The sequence below is a fragment of the Pleurodeles waltl genome, chromosome 10 (assembly GCF_031143425.1).
Source record: "Pleurodeles waltl isolate 20211129_DDA chromosome 10, aPleWal1.hap1.20221129, whole genome shotgun sequence".
In the NCBI taxonomy this organism is placed as follows: domain Eukaryota; kingdom Metazoa; phylum Chordata; class Amphibia; order Caudata; family Salamandridae; genus Pleurodeles; species Pleurodeles waltl.
This window is the reverse complement of record NC_090449.1, coordinates 790,630,853-790,655,002: the sequence shown is the minus strand read 5'-3', so window position 1 is coordinate 790,655,002 and position 24,150 is coordinate 790,630,853. Positions and strand designations below refer to the sequence as shown.

The following is a 24,150-nucleotide window of genomic DNA, read 5'->3' as shown; positions in this document are numbered from 1 at the left end:
AAGTAAATGCATCCCATGTAAATACAGTATAGATAGGTATCCTATGTCCATGTCCTGAAAATCTGTCATGGATGAGACCCTCCTTTACCTAATTTGGACACCCACCGTTTTGAAAATATTGCCCAGTGGTCTTTGCAAGCCTTGTTCAACCTACATATGTGTACTTCACTGCGATATTCCATTGATGGATGATGCTAATATTCTACTTTTCTTGCAGGAACTCAGTACCCTCCCATTGCGGCACAAGAACTTACAGTCATTTTGAAGAGCGGCTACCTCGAGAAACGAAGAAAAGGTGACATACACCACTGACAAAATGCAATGAATGACGGAGATTTGTGCATGTGATTGGTCTACATCAGGCATGTTCTGCTAACACAATCAATAACAGCAGACCCCAAGAATGTATTTGTTGTAAACTAAATATATCTTGAAGATATATATTTTTAGGGAAGTATTAGGACCCCATACAAATGTTGAAATGCAGGTGTTATAAAAATCAAGTTTAGAAATTGACCAATTCCAGATTGTTTGTATTGCTTTAGTTGCAAGTAGAAATAAAGTAGAGATGTCTTATAAAATGAGGCAGGCATAGAATGAAAAAGTCGAATAACTTTGAGGAAATTTCATAGACCAATCTGCTGTTCTAACAAGCTAATTATTAGCCTGTGATGTCTGTGTTAAGGCAGTGGTGGAAATGTCAGCGTACTTGACCTTGAATAAATAACGCTCATATTCAAAAGCAGCTTTTGGGGGACATAGCACACGGGTAGACACAGCAGCTTTTTAACATAGAGAGAGTAAAAATTAACCAGTACAAACAATTTTAGGTGTCAAAGTGGAGATGGCGTATTTGAAATAGATGTCAGGAAGCCCTAGCTGACAGGGTCGGACTGGCTCTTTGGGCAAACTGGCAATGCCTGAAGGGCTAGCTTGACAGGTCACTGAGCGGGCTGCTTTTTTGGCTGTTTGTAGGTCTGTTTTATGGTCTAGTGGGACGTTTTTCTCTGGTGTTACCACAAACATTGCCTGCAGCAAGCACAAATGCATACAGTTGTCCATATCTTGAAAACCACATATAGAGGTTGTCTTTACAAGTTCAAAACTGCCCTGATATGTGAATGTGGGGCAGTTTTTGGTTATCTGATCCCCTAAAGGAGGACATTTTTATTTTGGCCCAGTCCAACCCTGCTGTCTGAGATATGCAGTAGCACACCCTTGCTGAGTGTCAGAAATGTGGCACTGACCTCTAATGAGAAATCAGAAGACCCAATCAAAATCTGCATCCATCGTCTTATCTCCCCTCAATAATGTCCAACGCTAAAACCCTTACAGAGAGACATCTTTCTCCTGCATACCAGGCATTTGCCCAGATCTCTTGCACCACCCCATTCATAATTCTGGGTGCTGATGAATTGGTGGATTTCTCTTCAGGATAATCCAAGAATGAGGAAGGGGGAAGTGCTACAGGGTTCGCTCACCTTCATAAACAGTAGCCGGTCAACAACTACAGAAGGAAACGCCTAGTACTTAGCCTTTCTCTCGGTATCCGCCCAAGGGTATCACCCTTTGGTGTTAAAAGGACTCTTATCCACTGGGATTCCAAGTGGCATGCTTCATCATAGAGTCCAACATTGGCTACCAAAGTTGAGCCCATCCAGATACATTAAGTATCTGGACAAGAACTCTATGATGAAACATTTCACTTGGAATCCCAGTGGGTGAGAGTCCTTTTAACATCATAGGGTGATCCCCTGGCCGGTACAGAGAGATGGGCTAAGCACAGTTGGTGTTCCTTCCTTTTGTTATCGAATGGATTTCTCTTCAGATCAAGAATGCTGGATGGCTTTTGGAAACACAAGCTACCTTCTTCTTAACTTTGATCTCCTAGAAGGTTCACTTGGCAGTGTTAGTATTAACATAGTCTCCCTTAACCTTGGACTGGATTCACAAAACCCAGCTTTAAATAGCAGGACAATTACTTCTTTAGGTTTCCTCCTCTAGATTTCCAACATTTTGAAGGCTCATAAAGAATTCCTGGCATAGTCCCAGTAATCCACTCAACATCAGTAATAAATTCCCTGAGTTCTCAAAAAGCCATTTTTTTTTCCCACCCAAACACTAATTTTTACTTTGGAGAAACACTTACACCCCGTGACTTGTGATATGGTCTCTTTCCTTTCCATTTCCCAAATCACATTTACAACTGGAATTAACAGGAGTACTTTTTTCAAGCAGTGGAATGTTGTGCTTAACCTGAACGCTTTTCATGAATGCCCATAAATTTAACTTCTAATTATGAAAAATCCACCATTCTGACATGTTTTCAAATATTGTAAGTCCATTTCACAATTTGAAAATTCCACTAACCCTGATCTTAAAATCAGGATGTGGAATTTGGGATTATAAATTGCTCTTTTGAACACCCAAATTACTCATGTTTTCAAAAAATCTTTTTTTATATCTGCATGTAAATGGCTTCCTTTTGGTCCTAATATACTCTTAGAAGCACAAACGCATCTGTGAATTAGCCTCCTTGAAAAATATCTGTCTTTGTTTTTCCCTTTATCACTGTGTAGTAGAGAAAACCCTGCCTCTCCATGCATCCTATTGACAATAAATGCACTGCACTATGAATATTTACTTCAGACTAGGGCCCTCATTACGGCTTAGGTGGTCTTTTTCAAAGACCACCGAAGTCACTGCAGCCAACAGACCGCTGCTGACCACCGTATTTGAAGTAGTTGGGCGGAAGCCCAACTCCGTTGGCTTGGCCGACAGAGTTGAAGAGGCGGGTGCATCCCCAGCACCGCCACGGCAGCAAGACTCTGCCTGCAGTATTACGAGCCGTAATGCCGCTTGCCGGAGTCTTGCTGGTGTGGAGGTGCTGACGGTGCAAAATCGCCAGGACCCATCCCCTCCCAGACGACCACCTCGTCGGAAAAGGTAAGGTGATCGTCCGAAAGGTGGGGGCGGAGTGTTGGGTGCATGTGTGCGGTGTGTGCATGTATGTATGCGCGAATGGGGGTGTCTGAGTGCGTGTTTGTTAGCGAGTGAGTGGGGGTGTCTGTGTGCAAGTCTGCGTATGCGGAGGGGGGAGTGTGTTAATGTATGCTTGCATGGAGGGGATAGGGGTATGAATGATGGAGGTGCATGTGTGAGCGATTATGGATGGGGTGGGGGTGAGTGAGTGTGGATGGGGAGGTGAGGGGGTGTTTGTGGGTGCGCGTGTGCATGTGTTTGTGTGAGTGAATGGGGAGAGCGGGTGACTGTATGTATGCGGTGTGGGGATGTGAATGTTTGCGAAGGGGGTGCGTATGTGTGAGTGGTGGTGTGTATATGTCTGTGAGCGGGTGGGGGTGTTTGGATGGATGTGTACAGTTGGGGGGTGTTTGTAAGTGTGTGGACAGGTGGGGGGGTGTTTGTGAGTGTGTGGGAGGCCAGGCGACACTGTGACGGTTTGGCTTCTGCCAAACCCCCAACTTGTAATGAGGGTGCCTTTACCGCTGGATCCATGGTGGTAACACCGCCACAGCAAGGCTGGCGGTCTGATGACCGCAAGCCTCGTAATGAGGACCTAGTTTTGTATACTCTGCAGCTTTGCAGGACAAATGCTGGCAAGGTGAGGTGCAATGTGGCTAACATAGGGCGTATTTGGTCATCTTCCAACTCATTAGTTCTTCTTAGGTATACAATGGCCTGCTTAGGTATTTGTGCCAGGAATCACAATTGTAGAACACTTTACTAGTCAACATTTAGCTAAAAGGTGACCACTTTTTTCTTCCACATGCTTAAAACATGTCTGGGTGTAAGTTCAACCTTACTCTCACATTAATCTGTTACCTTCTATTCATCGTATGAGCTCAGGGACTATCAGAGCTGTAATTGAATTAACTTAGTTCCGGGATGCAAGTATACAGGAGAGTCTACAGGCAGCACATAAGTTCTCATGCTAATCGTTAAACAAACACATTTGAAATAAAGAAAATACTCTTTTCAAAACGTCATCTGGGATCCCAGTGATGATAACAATGAGCATGTTACACAGTATGAAAACAGCTTGCCTCTTGTTACTCAAGAAATCCACATTACCATTATATTGCTCTACTATGTGTTCTCGTCAAGCAAAATTAATTAAATGCCCCTCTCAGTCCCTTGGTAGTTTACCCAGGAGGACCTAAATTGATACCTTGTTACTCTGATAGAATGCAATAACCAAGCTTTACTGCTGGATTGTTTGTTTTGTATGAGTATTTGGAGGCGGGCACACATGTTGAGTAGCCCCTTTGTGGACATCACATCATGCATGGATCTAGAGAACTTGGCAGCAATGCCCTTAATGTGTCATGTTCTTTCTTCTGTTAGGACCAATTCTCTGGTCTTTCTTCTCTTTGCATCAAATTATCAATCTCATTCTAAAAGCCTTTGCTGTGACTGGCAGTGACAAAAAGAGATTTTCACAACTCGTCCTCATTTATTTATAATGTATAAAACGTCAGTACACCTTGCCATGCTCTGTATAATGTTTTTGCACTGCTGCTTGTGAGAGGGTGCAAATATCAAAATCAACACGTACGGTCTTTATCAAATTTAATCTTTGATGGTTTTAGCCCTCATTGCGCCTACAAAACCATTTTCAAGAATGTCAAAAAAAGAGTGCTCTGTAAAGGAGAATTGTTCAGCATTCTTTCTCTTACCCACGATACACTGCAGTCCGGATCTTGCGCATCAATATAATTAATTTAATTAATGTATCCTGTTTTTAATGTGGCCAATAAGGACTCGTGTTATCTAAGCTGCTGTGTAGAGGAATGTTTATCAAAGTACAGGTTTTGGCAGATTTATCCCCACTTTATTTAGTCTAGGCTTAATTCAGTTTGATAGACATCGGCACATCATACTCACACTTTAACCTTTGTTGTACTAGGTTAGGCTACCCTCTTGGATAAATTCATGGTTAAATAGCACAATAATTGCCCTGACATTTGTAACTTTTGTTGACACTCACAGATCACAGTTTCTTTGGGTCAGAGTGGCAAAAGCGATGGTGTGCTCTCAGCAATAATGTCTTCTATTATTATGGAAGTGATAAAGGTAGGTGTCTCATTGATTATTCTTTGTGTTTCTGTTTTGCATGTGCACATTATATATTACTGTTTTTAGTTGTCTGTCTTTGAGCAGACACCTGGCATTACTGTGATTTGTAAGACTGGCTGTTGTGTACGGCAAAAGGTCCCATTGTTCAGTTTCACTTACTGAATATACAATACATATTTTAGGTCTGACATAGAGACAGCTTTAGCTATCTTGACATGCTCTTGTAATCAAAATCAATAAATGTCCTGATTAAAGCAAACCTCACCTATACTTGCATAGATTTGTGTGGGTTGAGACGTTTTCACTCACTGGTCTATTCAAGTGCCATTTATGTTTTGATTCCGCCCACAAAACCATACCATAAGGGCCACTTTGTCAGTCCTCTCCATTAATTGGCTGTTTACACTTCGAGTAATGGCATTTACCTGATCAAATGTGCACATCCACCTAAAAAATAGTGAGCTTCAGTGCCTGCTCTGGAAGTTGGGTGGGGGGAGGGGAGGTGAAGGGCAAATGCTGCTAGGGTTAAATGTTTTACTTTTTTTGCCTGTAAAACGAATTCCAGCCACTCTCTGACAGCAGTAATTTTATTTTTTGTTACTTTTAAATTAAGTTGCAAATGCCTGAATAAAAAATTGAAAAAATAAAAACACTGTATGCTTGCATGGTCAGACCTATTGGTTTTGTCAATTTTCATTGTTATTTAGGGTTTCTGTACAACTCTAAAGCTGCTTCTGTACAGTTCCAGGGTAGGAAGGTGCTGAAGAGTACAGGTGACTTTTCAATCCATTCCAGAACCATAGAAAATATTTTTCAAGTGAAAGATAGTAGAGAACGTCCCAGAGGGAAGAGCATTTGCATGAAACAACCACCCCACCCTTTTGTACTTGGCAGAGGTAGCTTGCCCTGAGATGTGTTCGGGTGGAGTACCAATGTAAATTGTCCCTTTCATTCTGAGAATCTGAATTTATTGAGCACCACCTGTGCTACTAGCTCCAGTTCCCGGAATGTGTGATAGGTCGGTAGACCGCGCTCTGCCTATCATATAAACACAGTTTGTATATCTTGGAATTTGGATGTATTTGTGCTCCGTTTTAGTTCGAGGGAAGGACTAAAATCAGTGTCTGGAGCTCTGCAGCAGAGTGCCATACATCATAGCTCTAAAATCAGTTGCATTGGAAGTGTCCTTTTAGTTGGGGCACAAGCTCATTACATTGGTCTGCCTAGTAGAAGAAGGCTGGTAGGGAAACATATTAGAAAGGATTTTATCCAGAGGCGTGGGTCTTTCTGGTACTGGTGAGTGCAGTTTGGCGGCAACTCTTTTTAAAAATACACAAATTGAGAAGGGTGTGGTCAGACAGGAAGAGAAGCTCATAGCTTGCGATGCTGACGTTAGAAAAAATATAAGGGCAAATTAATCTAGTGTATCTTTAAAGAGACTGGTAAGAGCATTTATAGAGATGATTCAATTTCTCCATCAGCAAGTGTATGCTTGTTCTACTTTCAATTTGTATATTGTATTGAGTTAACTGCAAAGTAATTGATTCTCTGGGTATGCATTGCAGACTTTGAATAGTTTAACACTTTTGTTCCTGTAATTGTAAAGTCATTAGGTGTTGAACCTGGACAAAGGAAACATTCACAATTTACAATTAGCACCCTGCTTCGAACAACACTGCTAGGTCCTCTCCGGGCATTTATATGATGAGAACAGAACTCCAGGTTGAGATAAACATCATGTATTGAGTGACCTTTCATAACCTTAGTTGGTCGTTTCAGTCTCTAGGAAAATATATTCAGTGTTCAAAGCATCTGAGTCAATTTCCACACTGTAAAGGATGGTAACACAGACAAAAAGTTCTAAAACTGAAAATGTTGTAAGTCATGCTGATAAAAATAGATCTGACCACTGTAAAATATTAAATAAAACAATACAAACCTAACACAAATTGAACATATGTCATCAAAATCTTTTTATAACAACCATTTCAATATTGGTTAATTGAAAAAAAAAAAAAAAATTATTGGGATAAATATCTTTTCTACTGAAGAATTGTTTAGAAGTTATACAAAATACTTAACATTCACTGCTTTAGTGTCCATGTTTGCATCATTAACTTGAGGTCTAGGGTAAAGTAAATGATCATAAAAAGTATTAAAAATAAAGAAGGCAATTCACAAAAGTAGTGTAGCTTACAATAATCATATGTTATGTGTATATGTGCTTTTAGATTACGCCTCACCCCGAAACTCACTAAACAATACAGGACAATGAAACATAATTTAGGAATTTCTCAAGTTTGAAATGCAGTTACATGATATACACAAAAACATGCACTTATGTTAATAGCAGTGGAAGAAAAGAAAAATGATATCACTTAATCCTTATGCAAGATTTAACTGTGACACAAATGAGAATCATAATGTTGAAAAAGATAAAAACATGTAAACATTTTTCTCTAACCCCCCCAATCTTTTTTTACAGTTGCACATTCGCTTCCCTACCCACTGTTTGAAAATTGGATTGACCGCAATTTCTTCACATATAGTCACACACTAACCACTCATTTTTAACTTAGTATAGGTTAAGGTGGCCAGATATGTGTTGCAAAACGTTTGTGAATATTCTTCTACTATACCCACCCATCACATAACCATAATCCCACCCAGCACCTTTCATGAATTATGGTCATGTACATTTGAAGAGCTTCACCGTGACCAACCACTCCCATTGTTATTCTTATTTGTACTTGACAAAGGAGTTGCAGTAAAGTTTTGCTGCATATCTTTTTGGGTGCTTAATTATTGCACTCCTGGGTAGTTCATACATGCATGTATATGATATGCATGCTGGTATTTTTGGAGCCAATATCAGATGTTTTAAAATGTGATATGCCATTGCATTTCTTTCTTAGCCTTGGGATGACTCTTTCATTTTTTTCTGTGAATGTACATGTGTGGACATGTTTGTTTTGGGCCACATGTTCATACATGTCTGCTATTGAGTGTATTGGTGAGTATATGTCCTTACATTTGAGGAACATACAGTTATGGAAAGATGATGTGGCACGTGAACTGGCCCAGAGTGTGTTCCCAAGTGGTGTCACCAACTTTACAATTTCTGTGTTAGAACCCGTGTCATAAGACGTTGACATTTTTTATGCTTTGTTCTTTCAATTTTATTATGATGTATTTTGTGTTGAATGAACTTAAAATAACCTAACCTACAGAAACATGCGTTTTTGTAAAATCATACTTGAGACATTTCAAATAATCAGACTTAAAAGACTGTCAATTTCTCCTTGAGAATTCAGTCCTGAACATTGTAAAAAAAAGCAATTTAAAAAAAAATCTTTCTTTAAAAAGGTTTTTGTTTTAAAAAACAAAAAGTAATAACGTACAGCATGTGCTCAGAATCATCTCATCCAAAGGGGTATTGGATACGCCAGGTGAGAGAGAGGCATAACGGGGTTCCAGACGAAGCAAAGGGAAGACGTGTATCAAGGCTCGGGCAGAAATCAAGGAGGAAGATGGACACACTTATGCGGTGAAAGGAAATAATTTCACTCACTAGGCTTTTACATTTAAACAAGCATTGGCAAAGCCAAAATGTATGGCCTTGAGAACCTAATTCAGTGTTTTTTTGTATGTGCCACACAAAGAAAAAGAACAAACATACTGCCCTTAAGCATGACTGCAATATGCTTGCAATAAAAATGTGAAATGAAAAAAAACATTCACTGGTGTGACCATTTTACTAGTGATTTGTTTTATTAAATAACATGTAGGCCATGACATGCATTTTATTATTATTTATGTAGGAGACAAGAATTAATAAAAACCTAACCTAGCACTTAAATCACAGGCAGCTGCAATGTTACAATGTCAGCTGCACATTTAATGCCAACAACTTCAATAAGGAAATGGAAAATAGATCCCTATCGGACTGGGCATCTGAAGTGAAAGCACAATAAATAGTGGGTATTTAAAGTTAAGATAAAAATTAAATAAAGTGCATCATGAACCAGCTTTGCTTCTCAGGAGTAAGGCGCTACTTTAGGCAAATGCAAACAATGTGCACATGCTTGTTGCAGTTACTCAAAGTGAAGGGAGCCAGTGGATAAAGTGGACTAACTCATTGTCCCATTGTGAATGCAGTGGTGGGCAGAAGCACAATGTGCACATCAGCTTAATAGACCAATAGAAGAAGCTTCTGACAAAATGTCCCCCTATGTACATAAATTATGTACCCCAGGTTCATAGAGGCCAATCACCATTCTGAATGCCGACTTCAAGATACTCTGTAAAGTTTTGGCAGACCATGTCCATGGGGACACTTCTGGTTGCTGCTGACCAGAGTGGCTTTATTTCCAGAAGGAGTGCTCCTAATAACATCGGGCTTTATGAGGTCATGGTGGCAGCTCCAGGGCTGTGGCTTTATGCAGGAGTCTTAACTCTAGATTTGGAGAAAGTGTTCGATTCCCCTAATTTGAGCTTAAGTTTGGACTCGGACCCCAAGTTGTACAGTTGCTCTATACTGAAACTATGGCTAGAGGCCAGCTGGTCAACTGTACATGGGAGCTGATTGTAGTTGGATGATGTACAAGATAGGGGTGCCCACTCTCATCCTCCTGTTTGCTTTAGCTATGGTGCCATTTGCAGCCTGTGTGCAACAGGATGGCCACAATTGGGGCATCGTCCTCTTGGATAGTGTTCACGTGATCTCACTTAACGTGGATGATGTTGTCCTTTACTGGAAAAACTCCTGTTCAGGCTTAGGCTATACAGCCCATACATTAGAGAAATTTGGATTGGCTGCGGGTCTTCTTGTTAATAAGGGAAAATCACGGTTGCCCCCTTATTTTGTGGCACTCCCTCCGTGGCTGAATTCTTGGGAGAGGACTTGATAAAATGTGAAGGTACTACAATCCAACATCTTGGTACAAATATATTTCACAATGCTGATGATCTCCGAGAGGGAAATCTGGTGTGATGTGTTATCACTCTCAAAACTACACATGCATTTTTGGAGAAAACTCCATTCTCTGTCATGGGTTGCAATGTCATTTCAAAGGTGCTGATGCTTCGAAGGCTCCTGTACTACTTTGCCAATCTCCCAGTTTATGTAACCTGGTGGTTCTTTACAGATTTCGATACCCCCTGGGAGATCTAATACAGTCTAGTGGCCACTGAAGAGTTGTTCTGGTCACATTGAGGCTCCCATTCACCCAGGTAGTTTGAGAGGGCACCTTATTTTGAAGCATTTTACTAGCGGGTCAGCTTCATGGTTGGCCAGATGGCTCTCTTTAGCGGGACTGTATGAGATTGGTGCAACTGATAGGCCATTGCGACTGCCTGAAATATTGAACTTGGTTCTCCTTGGTTCCACACCCACCTGTACACCATCTCAATTAGTTAGAATGGCACTTCAGTGCCTGGCTCGACGCTGCCTAGTCACAAGGAGCTCGACCTTCTACTCCCCGAGTGTCCCTTTATTGGGCCTTTCAGGACAACACTTCTTCCTTGACCAGAAGAGACTTATGCCTTGAGGCACAGCTGGCTTTGATATATTGGGAAATTTGTTTCAAGGTGGTTTTCTTTAATCCTTTCAAACCTTCCAAGACAACATACAATCCATAAGGGGAAATTCTTAACATATGGTCCAATAACATATTCTGTGCACTAGATGGGCAACTGTAAATGCATAACGCAACACACACCAACCGACTCAAACACTGTACACAATAGGTGCTAGCGAACACTGTATCACCCTGTTGTCTAAATCAATGTACCCACCGCTCCCATCCCCAAAGAAATGCTTACTAGACCTCTGGGAGGGTGAACTTTGGATGGCAATCCTTGAGAAAGAATGGGTGAGAGGGTTACAAAATTCACACGCCATCTCCTGGAATGCCAGGTTCAAACTAATTCATTTTTTTATTTTACATTGTGGTTATTTTTACCATGCCAGGATTAACAGGATTTTTCCAGGAGCTGCAGCTTCTTGTCCTGCTGTGTTTTTCACTGATAATGAATTCCAGCACATGCTCTGGAGTAGAGCGCCGTTCTCTTCTTACTGGGCCCTTTTCGTCCAAGCATTGTCTGCTTATACTAGAATTCCTGTACAGCCCACTTGGGAGGCTTGTGCTTTGAGGATTTCCCAGCATCCACAGAAATGCAGGGCAGCGAACCGTTTCCTGGATCTCAGCTTCCTTCTGTCTAAGATAGCAATTATCTGTAAAAGGATGTCACCCCTTGCACCCTCTTTTGAATCATCGCAGAATGTGGTTTTCTGTTGGGCCCAGGTGGAAAGTAAAGTCCAAAACATGGAAGAGAGTAAGGCCTTTGAAACATGCAAAGCAGAGGGTTGGAATGGATTATGAATGAACTTGGGAGAGGAACCCAAGGATAATACTCTTCCCCCCTGAACTGACAGGGGTGGGGTCTCACTGAACACCCAGAATAATTGTCATATGTTATAACCAAGCCTCCCACCACTTTATAAAATCCAAGAAATACCTGTCCTCCAGTACTAGAGCAAAGCATATAGACCACCCTCTCCCCTCTCTGTGCTTCGAGGTCAGACCTTGGCATTGTTTTTCTCTGAGTCAGTTCCCCATAGTTTGTGGCCCCATAAACTGCTTTCCACTTTTCCAATGATCTTATTAGACAGGGGAACCCTGTATTCCCTTCATGTCAGATGTAGCATTTTGTATGCTCTAATTCAAGGCAGATGATCTTGGAGTCCTTGCAAAGGGTTTAGCTAGAGAATCTGTTAAAAATCAATCAACATTTACGTTACAGTGTAACCAATTTGGCCACATAATGAAAACCCAAATCGGAAATGAAGTTAAATGTTTTATTATAAACTGACTCTCAGGTTAGCTTAAACAAATCTCAAGAATATACTGTAAAGATAAACTCACCAGAGGGTAGCTGAATCATCTGAAGAAATGTAGTTGTGTTAACATGAGACAAACCAAACACCCTGTAACAGGAATACAGCCCATCAGAAACAAAATTTGCTATTCCGAAAATAAATGCCGGGCATTTCCCTTACACATGAGTGCAAGTTAAAATCATCTAGCCAAGTTAACCTATGGGCAGTTAGGGGAAATCTTCTTAAGGTCTAATCTGACTAGAAAAAGAAAATCCAACTAGAGAACACAAGGGCAAAAGTTAAGGAGTGCAAATAAGTCAAACAGGATTTGAAGAAAGAAGAGGAAGGTAAAAGGGAAGGTGCCAGCATTTCAGAAGCCCAATCAAGAGTCTTCTTAGAGAATTAAGTGTAAGCCTAAGCCACACTCAGCAAAGCCTGGAGCAAAAGGGAAAGTCAGAGGTGTGTACCTCTCAAAGTCCAAAGGAATCTGCAGTGCTATTATCGATCAGTGTAAACCCTAGTTAATACCACAACTTTAGAACATAGTAATGTAAGTGATCAGGCCATCTCATGTTTATGGTTTTCCTCTTGTCCCACTTTGTAACTTATAACATTATTTTGCGCTCCTAAGATAGTCCTGGTAAGGTTGCTGTCCTTGGTCTCTTGTACATCATTTGCAACACAGATGAATAGGAATAATCACCTCTCTCTTGGTCTCTCTGTGTTTTTTCTTAACAAATTATTTTCTCAGGCTCTCTATGAACAAAACAATAGCAGATCTATTTCTATACCAACAATTCATTTGAAAATGCCTGCGATGAAATGACGTGTTAGCAGAAAACGGAAAACTGTTTTTCATGTTAAAGAAATTTCAGGCCTAGTCAAGTTAAAGTTAGGCAAATGCACATTCAGTTTCATGTTGTTCTATGTACATGTTTAATTCACCAATATGAATGTTTATTGCATTTTCTAAATCAGGATTACATGATACAGTTAGTCTGAATACAGACTTTACTACTACATGAGTATAGGTGTGATGTAGACGTACAGTTAAACGTCATACTTTAACATTAATGCACACATTACATGAACTATAGTTTCAAATGCAAATATTGCAAATAATATGAAAATAATTCTAAAGATACATACATTGATTATATTTTGATTAATAAAGTTAAAGGCACTCAAGATACAATCTTTCCTAGCACTACAGTTAATGCACTTCAGTATGGAATTTGAGTGCACCACTTTACATTGGATGACAGTTAAAACACACAGTTTTCTGTATGCCATGACTTTATATGGGTCATGGTTATAACATCAGGGGTGGCAGCCAATTCTCCGCTGCATCATGCCCTACCCTGAGGCATCTCATTCTTTGTTAATCTCAAATTTCCCAGCTATTGCTGTTCTACTGTTCTCATACTCAGATGTGCTCTTGGGTATAATTTTCTTCATTAATTCTTCCATCTTTCAGTATTAGGCTCGCAGTAGATATTTTGATTGCTCCATGACAAGCATCTCACCGGTAGCTTTGATTTAATTGAGTCCAATACTTTTTCACGCCTGGATATGTTCTTGCTTACATATAGCAGAACAAGACTATTCAGATAATGCTCTTTACTTACCTATTTGATTACTGCTGTTTATGTTAAATATCAGTTATACACCCTGTTAAATGTTTGTTAAAACCGACAAACCCATAAACATGAGGGTAAAAGAATGTATTCATTTTATGTATAAATATTTGGGGAAAAACAATAGTCTGGTGAGACAGCTAAACATGTCTCAAAGGCCAGACCGAAAAAAAGATTTAAAGGGGTACAGTGAGCCCATCCTTCATTTCTCTTAGAAGGGCTGAGTAAATATTGTAAATAGATAATGTAGGTTTTGGGCATAGTAATGGGCATGTGGGTCTATAGGGGATTTCTGGTCCATTTTAGCAGACAACAATATGTTGTTTACAAATAAAATATTGAATTCTATTTTAAAATTGTTGCTTCCAATATTTCTTTTTATTTCGGTAACTGTTTTTAGCGGTTTTTACCACCTATTTTAAAAGTCTCTTTGATTTTACCGAAAATTGCAAATGAAGCAACATTTGCATCTGTTTCTTTGTCATAGGAAGGCCTCAACATATTTATTATTGTATTTCTTATGTTTCAATAATCACATTTCTTCCTAATTTCATCGTTAAACTAAAACAATTGGTGAGGTTATACCTGTTATAGCATCCCCCGAAAGAAGACACAAATATTAACTAGTATATTTGACCAAACATTTAATTAGATCATCCACTCTCTGCCATATGTGTTCTGGACATACAGCGAATAAAGTGTATTGTCAAATAACGTGGCCTGCAAAACTGTGTACAGCAGAAAAAAGCCCCAGGACCACATAACGGTAATTATCTGTCTACTGAGTTTATTACATCTCCGTTTACTGTCATAAATCCAAATATTATTTTTCTTTTGTGAAGTCCTTACAGGATTGGAACACAGAGAAGAGATAGCTAGCGTTGCTATTCTACCAATTATAATTTTCAGCTTGGTCGCCAGTTACCATGTGTTCACATCACAGAATTACAACAAAAGCGTAGGTTTCTGCTGTGCCTCCCATGCACTGAAAATTTGAGAATTTCAGCTGTGGTTCTCTAAAGTTAGCTTAACTTCCACCGAAATCGTTCTTATGTAGCTGTTCATCTTCTAATTGCATATCATAGGTAAACGTGGTTCACACCGTTGGAGCCGTGAGCTTCTGGTTAAATGTTGGCTTTTAGGTTTAATGGTCAAATACAACTTTGGACAGCATGGTTTTAGAAATTTTTGGATACTCATTTAAATATGATGACTGCCCTAACTTTCCTCATGCTTCCCAAAATATATTTTGTTGTTATGTTTACTAAGACACTTTATAGTACAGATGACGAGACAATAAATCATTAAAGGCCTGTGTTTGACCAAGTGCCTAAACGAAGAAAACACCATGTACCTGTTGAGTCGAAATTATATGCAAGTATAGGGTAAGTTATACGTAGGGTGGAAAGGACAAAATGTACTGGGCTGTTGGCCCCAATATGACCTCTATATTAATCTATACCAATGGCCGGTAAGTCATTGTGGTTGCTAAGGAGAGTCCACAAACGATTTTACAACAATTTAAGGTGTTTCAGGGTCATCCTGTCCATGATAATGGTGTGCAGTCTAATTCAGCGGCAATAGTAGTACTGCTCATGAAGTATTTGCCTTTGTACAGCAGTTACAGTTATAACTGTATGGTTCAGGGTGCAGCAGAGTTTTTTTTCCTTTTGATCTGCCTTGAAAGAGGGAGCATGCATCCCCACTGAAACCTAAATGCTCAAGGGATGTGAAACATACAGGGAGTGCAGAATTATTAGGCAAATGAGTATTTTGACCACATCATCCTCTTTATGCATGTTGTCTTACTCCAAGCTGTATAGGCTCGAAAGCCTACTACCAATTAAACATATTAGGTGATGTGCATCTCTGTAATGAGAAGGGGTGTGGTCTAATGACATCACCACCCTATATCAGGTGTGCATAATTATTAGGCAACTTCCTTTCCTTTGGCAAAATGGGTCAAAAGAAGGACTTGACAGGCTCAGAAAAGTCAAAAATAGTGAGATATCTTGCAGAGGGATGCAGCACTCTTAAAATTGCAAAGCTTCTGAAGCGTGATCATCGAACAATCAAGCGTTTCATTCAAAATAGTCAACAGGGTCGCAAGAAGCGTGTGGAAAAACCAAGGCGCAAAATAACTGCCCATGAACTGAGAAAAGTCAAGCGTGCAGCTGCCACGATGCCACTTGCCACCAGTTTGGCCATATTTCAGAGCTGCAACATCACTGGAGTGCCCAAAAGCACAAGGTGTGCAATACTCAGAGACATGGCCAAGGTAAGAAAGGCTGAAAGACGACCACCACTGAACAAGACACACAAGCTGAAACGTCAAGACTGGGCCAAGAAATATCTCAAGACTGATTTTCTAAGGTTTTATGGACTGATGAAATGAGAGTGAGTCTTGATGGGCCAGATGGATGGGCCCGTGGCTGGATTGGTAAAGGGCAGAGAGCTCCAGTCCGACTCAGACGCCAGCAAGGTGGAGGTGGAGTACTGGTTTGGGCTGGTATCATCAAAGATGAGCTTGTGGGGCCTTTTCGGGTTGAGGATGGAGTCAAGCTCAACTCCCAGTCCTACTGCCAGTTCCTGGTAGACACCTTCTTCAAGCAGTGGTACAGGAAGAAGTCTGCATCCTTCAAGAAAAACATGATTTTCATGCAGGACAATGCTCCATCACACGCGTCCAAGTACTCCACAGCGTGGCTGGCAAGAAAGGGTATAAAAGAAGGAAATCTAATGACATGGCCTCCTTGTTCACCTGATCTGAACCCCATTGAGAACCTGTGGTCCATCATCAAATGTGAGATTTACAAGGAGGGAAAACAGTACACCTCTCTGAACAGTGTCTGGGAGGCTGTGGTTGCTGCTGCACGCAATGTTGATGGTGAACAGATCAAAACACTGACAGAATCCATGGATGGCAGGCTTTTGAGTGTCCTTGCAAAGAAAGGTGGCTATATTGGTCACTGATTTGTTTTTGTTTTGTTTTTGAATGTCAGACATGTATATTTGTGAATGTTGAGATGTTATATTGGTTTCACTGGTAATAATAAATAATTGAAATGGGTATATATTTGTTTTTTGTTAAGTTGCCTAATAATTATGCACAGTAATAGTCACCTGCACACACAGATATCCCCCTAACATAGCTAAAACTAAAAACAAACTAAAAACTACTTCCACAAATATTCAGCTTTGATATTAATGAGTTTTTTGGGGTCATTGAGAACATGGTTGTTGTTCAATAATAAAATTAATCCTCAAAAATACAACTTGCCTAATAATTCTGCACTCCCTGTATATATACTGGGTCACAGCATAAAATAGCATCTGGTGTGTAAAAAAGTAGTTTACGTTGTGCAAAAATGTGTAAAATAAATGCCTGTCAATATTGGTACTGGGGTGAGGATTCACAGACCTTATTGGGTCCAGAAAGGCTTGTCAAAGTGCACGAAAGTATATCTCGTAGCAGATTCCAAGAATCCAGTCAGGGTGGAAAATGGTGGATGATGGAACAAGATGCACTTTCGCCCATATTTATACTTTTTTAGCGCCTCATTTGCGTCATTTTTTTACGCACAAGCAGCACAAACTTACAAAATACAAATGTATTTTGTAAGTTAGCGCTGATTTCGCGTCAAAAAACGACGCAAATGCGGCACTAAAAAAGTATAAATATGGGCCTTTGAGTGTTGGCTAATTGGGACATGGTGTTGGTGATTGCAGTGTAGAAAGTGGTGTTAGTGGTGAACAATGTGGGAATCACAATGTTGGTGAAGGCTTGAGACTCCTCCTGGTAGCGTGCAAAGACATTCTTATAGTTATCTCTGGATTGGATTTCACTGTAGTTTCAGTGAACAGCGATGTTTGTGGAGAGTTAGCTGGGAGCAGCAAGGTCATACAGGCAAATGGGTTATCAAACAATCAATACCTTTCAACGAATATGTGTTGGAGTAGTTCTTTTCCTCTGCCAATGTTTGTAAAAAAGGAACTATGTCGCTTTCTGCTATATTCTTCTTTACATGATACATGGCATAATGATTTATTGTATTTTATTTATTTTATTTTTTGCAGTTTTATATAGCGTACACCCAACTTGAAGGTATTGGAGTGAGCACAAGTTACATTACCCAGTGCCACATTTTTTAAGGCATAGGTAGATTAAGTGATTGGTCACAATCAACGGATGTTCACCGACCCCGAGACTCGAATCTTGATCCCCAGTTCCAAAGTCAGCAGTATCCTCTCCCATGTGATCACGTGACGCATGTTCTTGCACTATGAATCGTCTGAAAACCACGAATTCTTTGCCAGGTACATGTGCCATACTCATACCTAAGCCTCTGAGAGCAGGCTCCATATGGCTAAAATATTTGAGTCCTCCTACTTTAAACTTACAGTGTATTACCCAGTACCACGGTATATGCCTGCCCTACCTCCTCCCATCCCACCTCTAGCCTAGACTGTTCTTGCCCGTGTATGGTCAGTCTGATGAAAAAAACATCTATGTCGGAACTGATCAAGAGGGACAAGCAGCCTGGGAGCAAAAATGTAAGCGTCAGTGCTTGATGTCATGTCGCTTGATGCCACTCGTGTAGCAAAATTCTTCATCATGCCTACAGGATTTTATATCACTTTCACTGGTTACATTAGGCAGGATTTTACTTCAAATTGAATTCTCTTCAGACATGATGAAACTACATTGACTGCAATAAATAACTCATCAGGGAAACAATTTACAGCACTTTGTTTTAGGAAAACAGTAACCTATAAGAGGCAGATTAGTGCCAAGGTGTGCCAAGGTGGAAATGCACTATGTTGTGTATGACATATAATTGGCAACCAAAAAGAAAAAGGCTCCTCTTTCAGTTGAAACTGAAACTGAAAAAGCATGTTCTCCCATATTTGTAGTCATGGCAGCCCTGACAGCCACTTGCCACTGGTTCTCATATTTGATGATGTTATCAGACCTCTTTTAAAGCCCAGTAGCCCTGTTCGTCATATGTGCCCAGCTCTGTGCCTACGATTTATTCCCTCCATGTATCTTGCGTGATTCTGTCTTGTTCAGGCTGCATAACTGCACAACGGGGCCTAATGGGGAAATAATGAATTTGATGGAGGGCATGTTTGCTGTTCTATAAATCAAGTAGGGAACACCTCTCTGCATGGCTTAATATGCATGAATCATTATAACCACTTCTTTTAGAATTATCTGTTGTCCTAGGGCGAAAGAGGTGGCAGATGGGCTACTGAAACCGTGTACAGCAAACAGATATGTTGTCCATCCAAGATTTCCAGGTACTGTGGTGGGCTTGACATGTTCTTCCATAACCTTTGGCTTGGTATTTGCAGACAAACAGCAGAAAGGCGAATTTTCTGTTGAAGGATATACAGTCAAACTGAACAACACCCTTCGGAAAGATGGCAAGAAAGACTGCTGTTTCGAAATCTCCGCTCCTGATAAGCGCATCTATCAGGTGAGACGTTTGATTGCTTGTAATATTATGACAGTACAATTACCTTGCCAACATTAGTGACATGAATGTTCCAGTTTTGATGGAGTTATTCTAACATGTCTTCCACAACACTGGCAGACGAACAACGGTGCTGTTAAAACATGGCTTCCCTTTGATAATCTGGAGGGAAAAAAATGATGTGAGTGAACATCAGTGTTTTTAAAGAGGATGCTGGAATATCATATCTATGGAAAGGACCCCCCCCAATACTGACATGCCCCACAGTATTGCCCTTCCCTTGAAGTCCAGACATTTCAGATGCACTTTTGGGGCATTCCTTCCCAGCTTCACTTATGCTTCTGTATTAGTATAAACTCATATGCCCCTATGTGTCCAAAATCCCCCAGCCATATTTTAAAATAACGCTATTTTGTATTTGTTTCGCCATATTATGTTATTTAAAGAGTTAAAAATGTGAACAAAAACAATTGTTAGTGGACTAGCTAGGGGTGAATGTGAGCATAATGTCAAATCCATTTGTATGAAATAAAGATGAGGGACGCAGAGCTGGCTTCTCCAAATCGGTCAACTCTTCAGCGTTTTTTTCGTACGAATCCTGCTGTTTATCAAAATTATATCATTTGAAAGTGAACATGTGAGATTTCATTTTATCAATATATATCCTGCTACTTGGGGTTGTACTTCATTCTAAGGTAGCGGAGCGCAGATCAGCTGCGCTACTCCAGGCTCTATCACAGAGGCATCAGTAGAAAATGGAAGTTTAATACATTTTAAATATCTGAGATTGCAGCTGAAAGCCAGTTAATTAAGCTGTCAGGTTGTGCGTAGGGGAATGTGACAAGAACATTTTTAAGAACCTGCACCAGGCAGTCTCAAGAAATTCATGGGTGTCTTTTAATTGTCAAGGGCAAATTCTGATCATCAGTTCTGGCTTTGACATTGATGAAGAGGAGCAGGGTTGGTTTCTGCACAGCTGCCAGCTGCTGATCAGAGTTTCAAATCCATCATCCTCTGCTTCAATTACGTAAATTTGTCAAAATTAGCTGTACATTATAGGAAGCACCCTTGCAAGAAAAGGAGCGGGCGACATGCAAGGAATTGCTAATGGTTTCGGCAAGAGGTGACAGTGATGCTGTATTCGTCTTCACCCTCTTTATGTGTTTTTTTTTTTAACAATTGCTCTGTTTTTAAAAGTTTGCAGCTGCGACTCCAAAGGAAGCAGAGGAATGGGTTCAAGAGATAGACTTTGTGATTAAAGGTAAGGGCACATTTAAAAAAAATGTAATATTTTGTGTCAACTTCTGTTGTGCCTCACTACACGTGCTGCAACTCCGTTAGTACTTCCTTCCGTACCTAGACTTTAATGCGTAAGCTCTGGCTACAGCTTTTAATCTTAACAAGGCCAACTCTGCTTTTGATCCTTCTAATGGTGGCACTTTTTGTAGCCTTCAAGTTTTTTATTTAGAGTTTAGTATTGTTACTGCCACATTGTGTGGTATATGTTTATGAACGCACACACACACATATTCCACCAAGCTTCATTTACATCTTTATTTTATATTTTAGAGATTGTCGAACAGCCATAGTGATAGATAAGTTATATCCTTAAATATATGGTAAAAAGAAAATTGTAAAGGAGTTCATGCGTTGGAAACACTTCAAGATCAAGAGAAGTCTCATTCTCTACCATTTTGTGCCTTAAGATCTCATCTATGCCAAGTTACAGAGACAATGGACTCGTGGCCTAGGAACATGGCCTACAGGACATAATCACCTGAGCTTCTGGCCGGCCTAGCCTTTAATTCCTCCTCAATCCTGCATTATCCTTAAAAAATCCTGTTCACCCATATGCATCTACCCACTCTATACCTGCCAACTGTGAACTGCAGTTCGGCATTTCTGGACGCAGGTGTAGTGACCCAGAGGTGCATCTGGCATTGCGCTGGACATGTGAAGTGGCATCGCCCCTGGTTCCGGGGATCCACTTGAGACGGTGGCGAGTCAAGGGGTGATCCCTTGACCCCAATCAGCCAGCTGGTCGGAGGTGCCGTGGGGGCTACCAGGCGGTGAGTCCGCCACCAGAGACAGTGAGAGGCACAGACCGTGAACAACAACAAGGTAAGGCTGGACAGTGCAGAAGATCAGCAGAGCACCAGGGCCGGGCCCATGCCTTCCGCGTGGCTTTTTCAATTCAGGCAGGCGGTTGGGCCTGTGGTGAGTGCTGCGGAGTTGGCAGGGCTGCCTTCTACCACTGGAGGGCCTTGGAGCCCGTGGGGGGTCCCATAATGGGATTGTGTCTGCTCTAGCCTAGGGCAATGCGGATCTAAAGCAGTGGGCCTGCTTCGGGGAGAAATGACGGTGGCAGCTCCTGTGGAGTATGGGGATGACTCTGGCTTTTCATGACTGACCTGTCCCTGGTGATCCAGGGGCTTGTCCCTAAGGGGGCACATTCAGCTGTGGGGGGCCTGACCTGCGGTGGGGGACATCTCTGCTGAGTCCTCGGCAACAAATGCCACCCCCCAGTTTCTACACCTGGGAAGGAGAGCAGAAACCAGAGGACTTGGACCACAGATTGTCAAGGGCTCACTGTAAGCAGAAACTCCAGGGATAGGTATCACCGGACATTGTCAACACCTGCACAATTGGAGGGGGTTCCATCCCCCCTTGAATACCTGGTGAAAACATTGGTGTGGTCACACTTGGTGAGGAGCGCTGCAGCCATTAGGGAGTAGTAGCAAGAGATCTTGTGAAACCCAAGAAAGCTGCTAGCTGCCATAGCCAATGGCAAGGATAAAACAGCCCTGGAACCATGCAGCTAATATGTTCACTCAATATACCACCCCGTACCACCCCACCCAAAGGATAAAGGCCACACGGGTGCTGTGGAGGCAGATGATCCTCTGGGGGAACCCAATGAGTCCTTTAGGGCTGAGCTGCTGACACCCTTACAGGGGTCTCAGTCGGCTCTCGAACACCAAATTGAATCTATGTCCATAGATGTGAATCTCCTCTGAGCAGACCTACAGTAGGTGATGGAGAAAGTAACAGAGGCAGAGACTAATATCTTTGATCTGCATGGGGAAGTAAAAGACCTCAAGCAGCAGATGGCACAGTGAAGGCAGTGATGGTGGAGCTGGCAAAATGAGCAGAGGTTGCAAAAGGTTGCTCCCGCCAGAGTACCTTCAGAGTTTTGAGATTTGCTGAGAAAGCAGAGGGGTCAGCCACAAACAAATTCCTGGAAGATTGGATATGGAAGGAGATGAAACCCTGGGGCTTGTCAAATGTGTTCCTCGTGGAGAGGTTACATAGGGAGTGTGGGTCCCACTTCCACCACTGGGGCAACGCCGTGCCATTATTTTTAACCACCTTAATTACCGTGACAGGGACTATATTCTTTGGACAGCACAAAAACAGATGCTACCCCGCTTCGGCAGCCACACAAATTGCTATCTAGCTGGACTATACAAAGCTGGTCCAGGAACAACATTAAATCATGCATTGAAGTCGAGCAAAAACTACACTCCCTGCAGCTGCAGTATGTTTTGCTGTATCCAGTGATTCTGAAAGTTACATTTCAGGAAAAAGCACACTTCTTTGATAGCCTGGAGGAGGCATGGGAGTTGCTGGAGCTCAGGGACTGTGCTGAGGCTCCAGGTGGTAGAGGCAGTAAAAGACGAAACTGGGGGCCCAACCCTAGGGCAATGCGCATCAACAGCCAGCAGGCAAAGACCACCCCAACCTATCGCCTCTGGGCGCACAGAGAGTTACCCACTTTCCCTAACCCCCTAGAACAATGCACACTCTAGGAATACTTTTATGATGCAGGGCAGGTTGCTATCTGATCACGCTACTATATAAGGCAATGAGACTGGACACGGTGGGGACCCATCCCCGATCACAGGCCACATGCTAACTTGACCTGGATGAACAGCTGAGGGAGGTGGACTGGTCTTGTATCAACACCCTCACCCACACGGTCACCTGTAATGACTGCTTTAAATTAATCTTCTATAATTTCCTGTATAGGACATATATAACCCGGGGGCACTTCACAGAATGTCTGCCTCTGGCTGGGACAATTGTCCTAAATGCGGAGATGGTAGCGCAGGTTTCCTTCATCTGGCCTGGCATTGCTGGTAGGTCTCCAAATATTGGGAATGAGTGGTGATGAACTTAACACCATAAACATAAACATAGCCCTCACGCCACAGTGTTGTCTCTCAATGAATATGCGTTACCCAAAAGGGAGAAAAATGGCATACAAATTCCTGCAACTTACATTGTTTCTAGCTAGGTGCTGAAAAGCCATCACATTGATGGAACAAAGGGCTCCTGACCCTCGGTGGTATAGCAGCGGTATAGCAATGTCAGGGAATGGGCCTTGACTGAAAAACTACACATAAAGAACACAAGGCATGATGATAATATGCTGGAGGACCTTGAGGTTTGGAGGGATCTCAGTGATAAAATCCTGAATCCTGAGACCCCGGATGGGGCCTGTGGTGATGACAGCATAATGGGTGATGGGGGGATGAAGCTGGACTTGGGGGGGGACTATGAATGCAGGAATAGGATTGGATTTTCGTTGTCAAAACTTAGCAGGGATCTGTACTCCAAAGGAGTTGACCTAAATCGTATGAAGGACTGTGGCTTGATGGACTCCCTCATATTTTGCCTGAAATGTAAGACTCTCGTACTTTATACTTTATACACTGCTGTACGTTTGTTTAATCGAAAAATTGCCAATAAGGTTCAAAACTTGGTCATGTGCAATTCTTTTTGCCCTTTCTTATTCCATACAAGAGACTATGAACAAGTAAAGCAAACATTAAGGCCCTCATTACGAGTCTGATGGTCCTAGGATCTCCAAACTCGCGGTGGCAGTCTGACCACCGCCAAAGCGGTGGTCCGACCGATTTGACAGCGGTCAGACTGCCACATTATGTCTATCTGTCCGCTGGAGGGACTGGTGGTGTTGGCAGTCCTAATCTGCCAGGGAAGCGCTGCATGCAGCACCACCCTGGGGATTAAGATCCCCCTCTCCGCCAGCTTTTAC

General features: G+C 41.6%; 1 protein-coding gene and 1 long non-coding RNA gene across 5 annotated transcripts in view; one reads left to right on the top strand and one right to left on the bottom strand.

The window, feature by feature from the left end:
• The window catches only part of SKAP2 (src kinase associated phosphoprotein 2), a 433,571-nt gene that overhangs the window by 224,738 nt on the left and 184,683 nt on the right, over positions 1 to 24,150 (top strand). For all 3 annotated transcript variants that reach the window (XM_069211422.1, XM_069211421.1, XM_069211420.1), the window contains exons 5-8: positions 218 to 295; positions 5,011 to 5,094; positions 18,970 to 19,094; positions 20,289 to 20,352. In XM_069211422.1, the coding sequence (XP_069067523.1) occupies positions 218 to 295; positions 5,011 to 5,094; positions 18,970 to 19,094; positions 20,289 to 20,352 (351 nt within the window). The remainder of the gene's footprint in view (positions 1 to 217; positions 296 to 5,010; positions 5,095 to 18,969; positions 19,095 to 20,288; positions 20,353 to 24,150) is intronic.
• LOC138261877 (uncharacterized) overlaps positions 1 to 24,150 on the bottom strand; it is a 374,610-nt gene that overhangs the window by 182,666 nt on the left and 167,794 nt on the right. Inside the window, exon 5 of one of the 2 annotated variants that reach the window (XR_011199165.1) lies at positions 19,088 to 19,253. The exons of the other annotated variant lie outside the window; for it this stretch is intronic. This is a non-coding gene — a long non-coding RNA (uncharacterized lncRNA). Of the gene's footprint in view, positions 1 to 19,087; positions 19,254 to 24,150 lie in introns of those variants that run through there. 2 annotated transcript variants of the gene reach the window in all.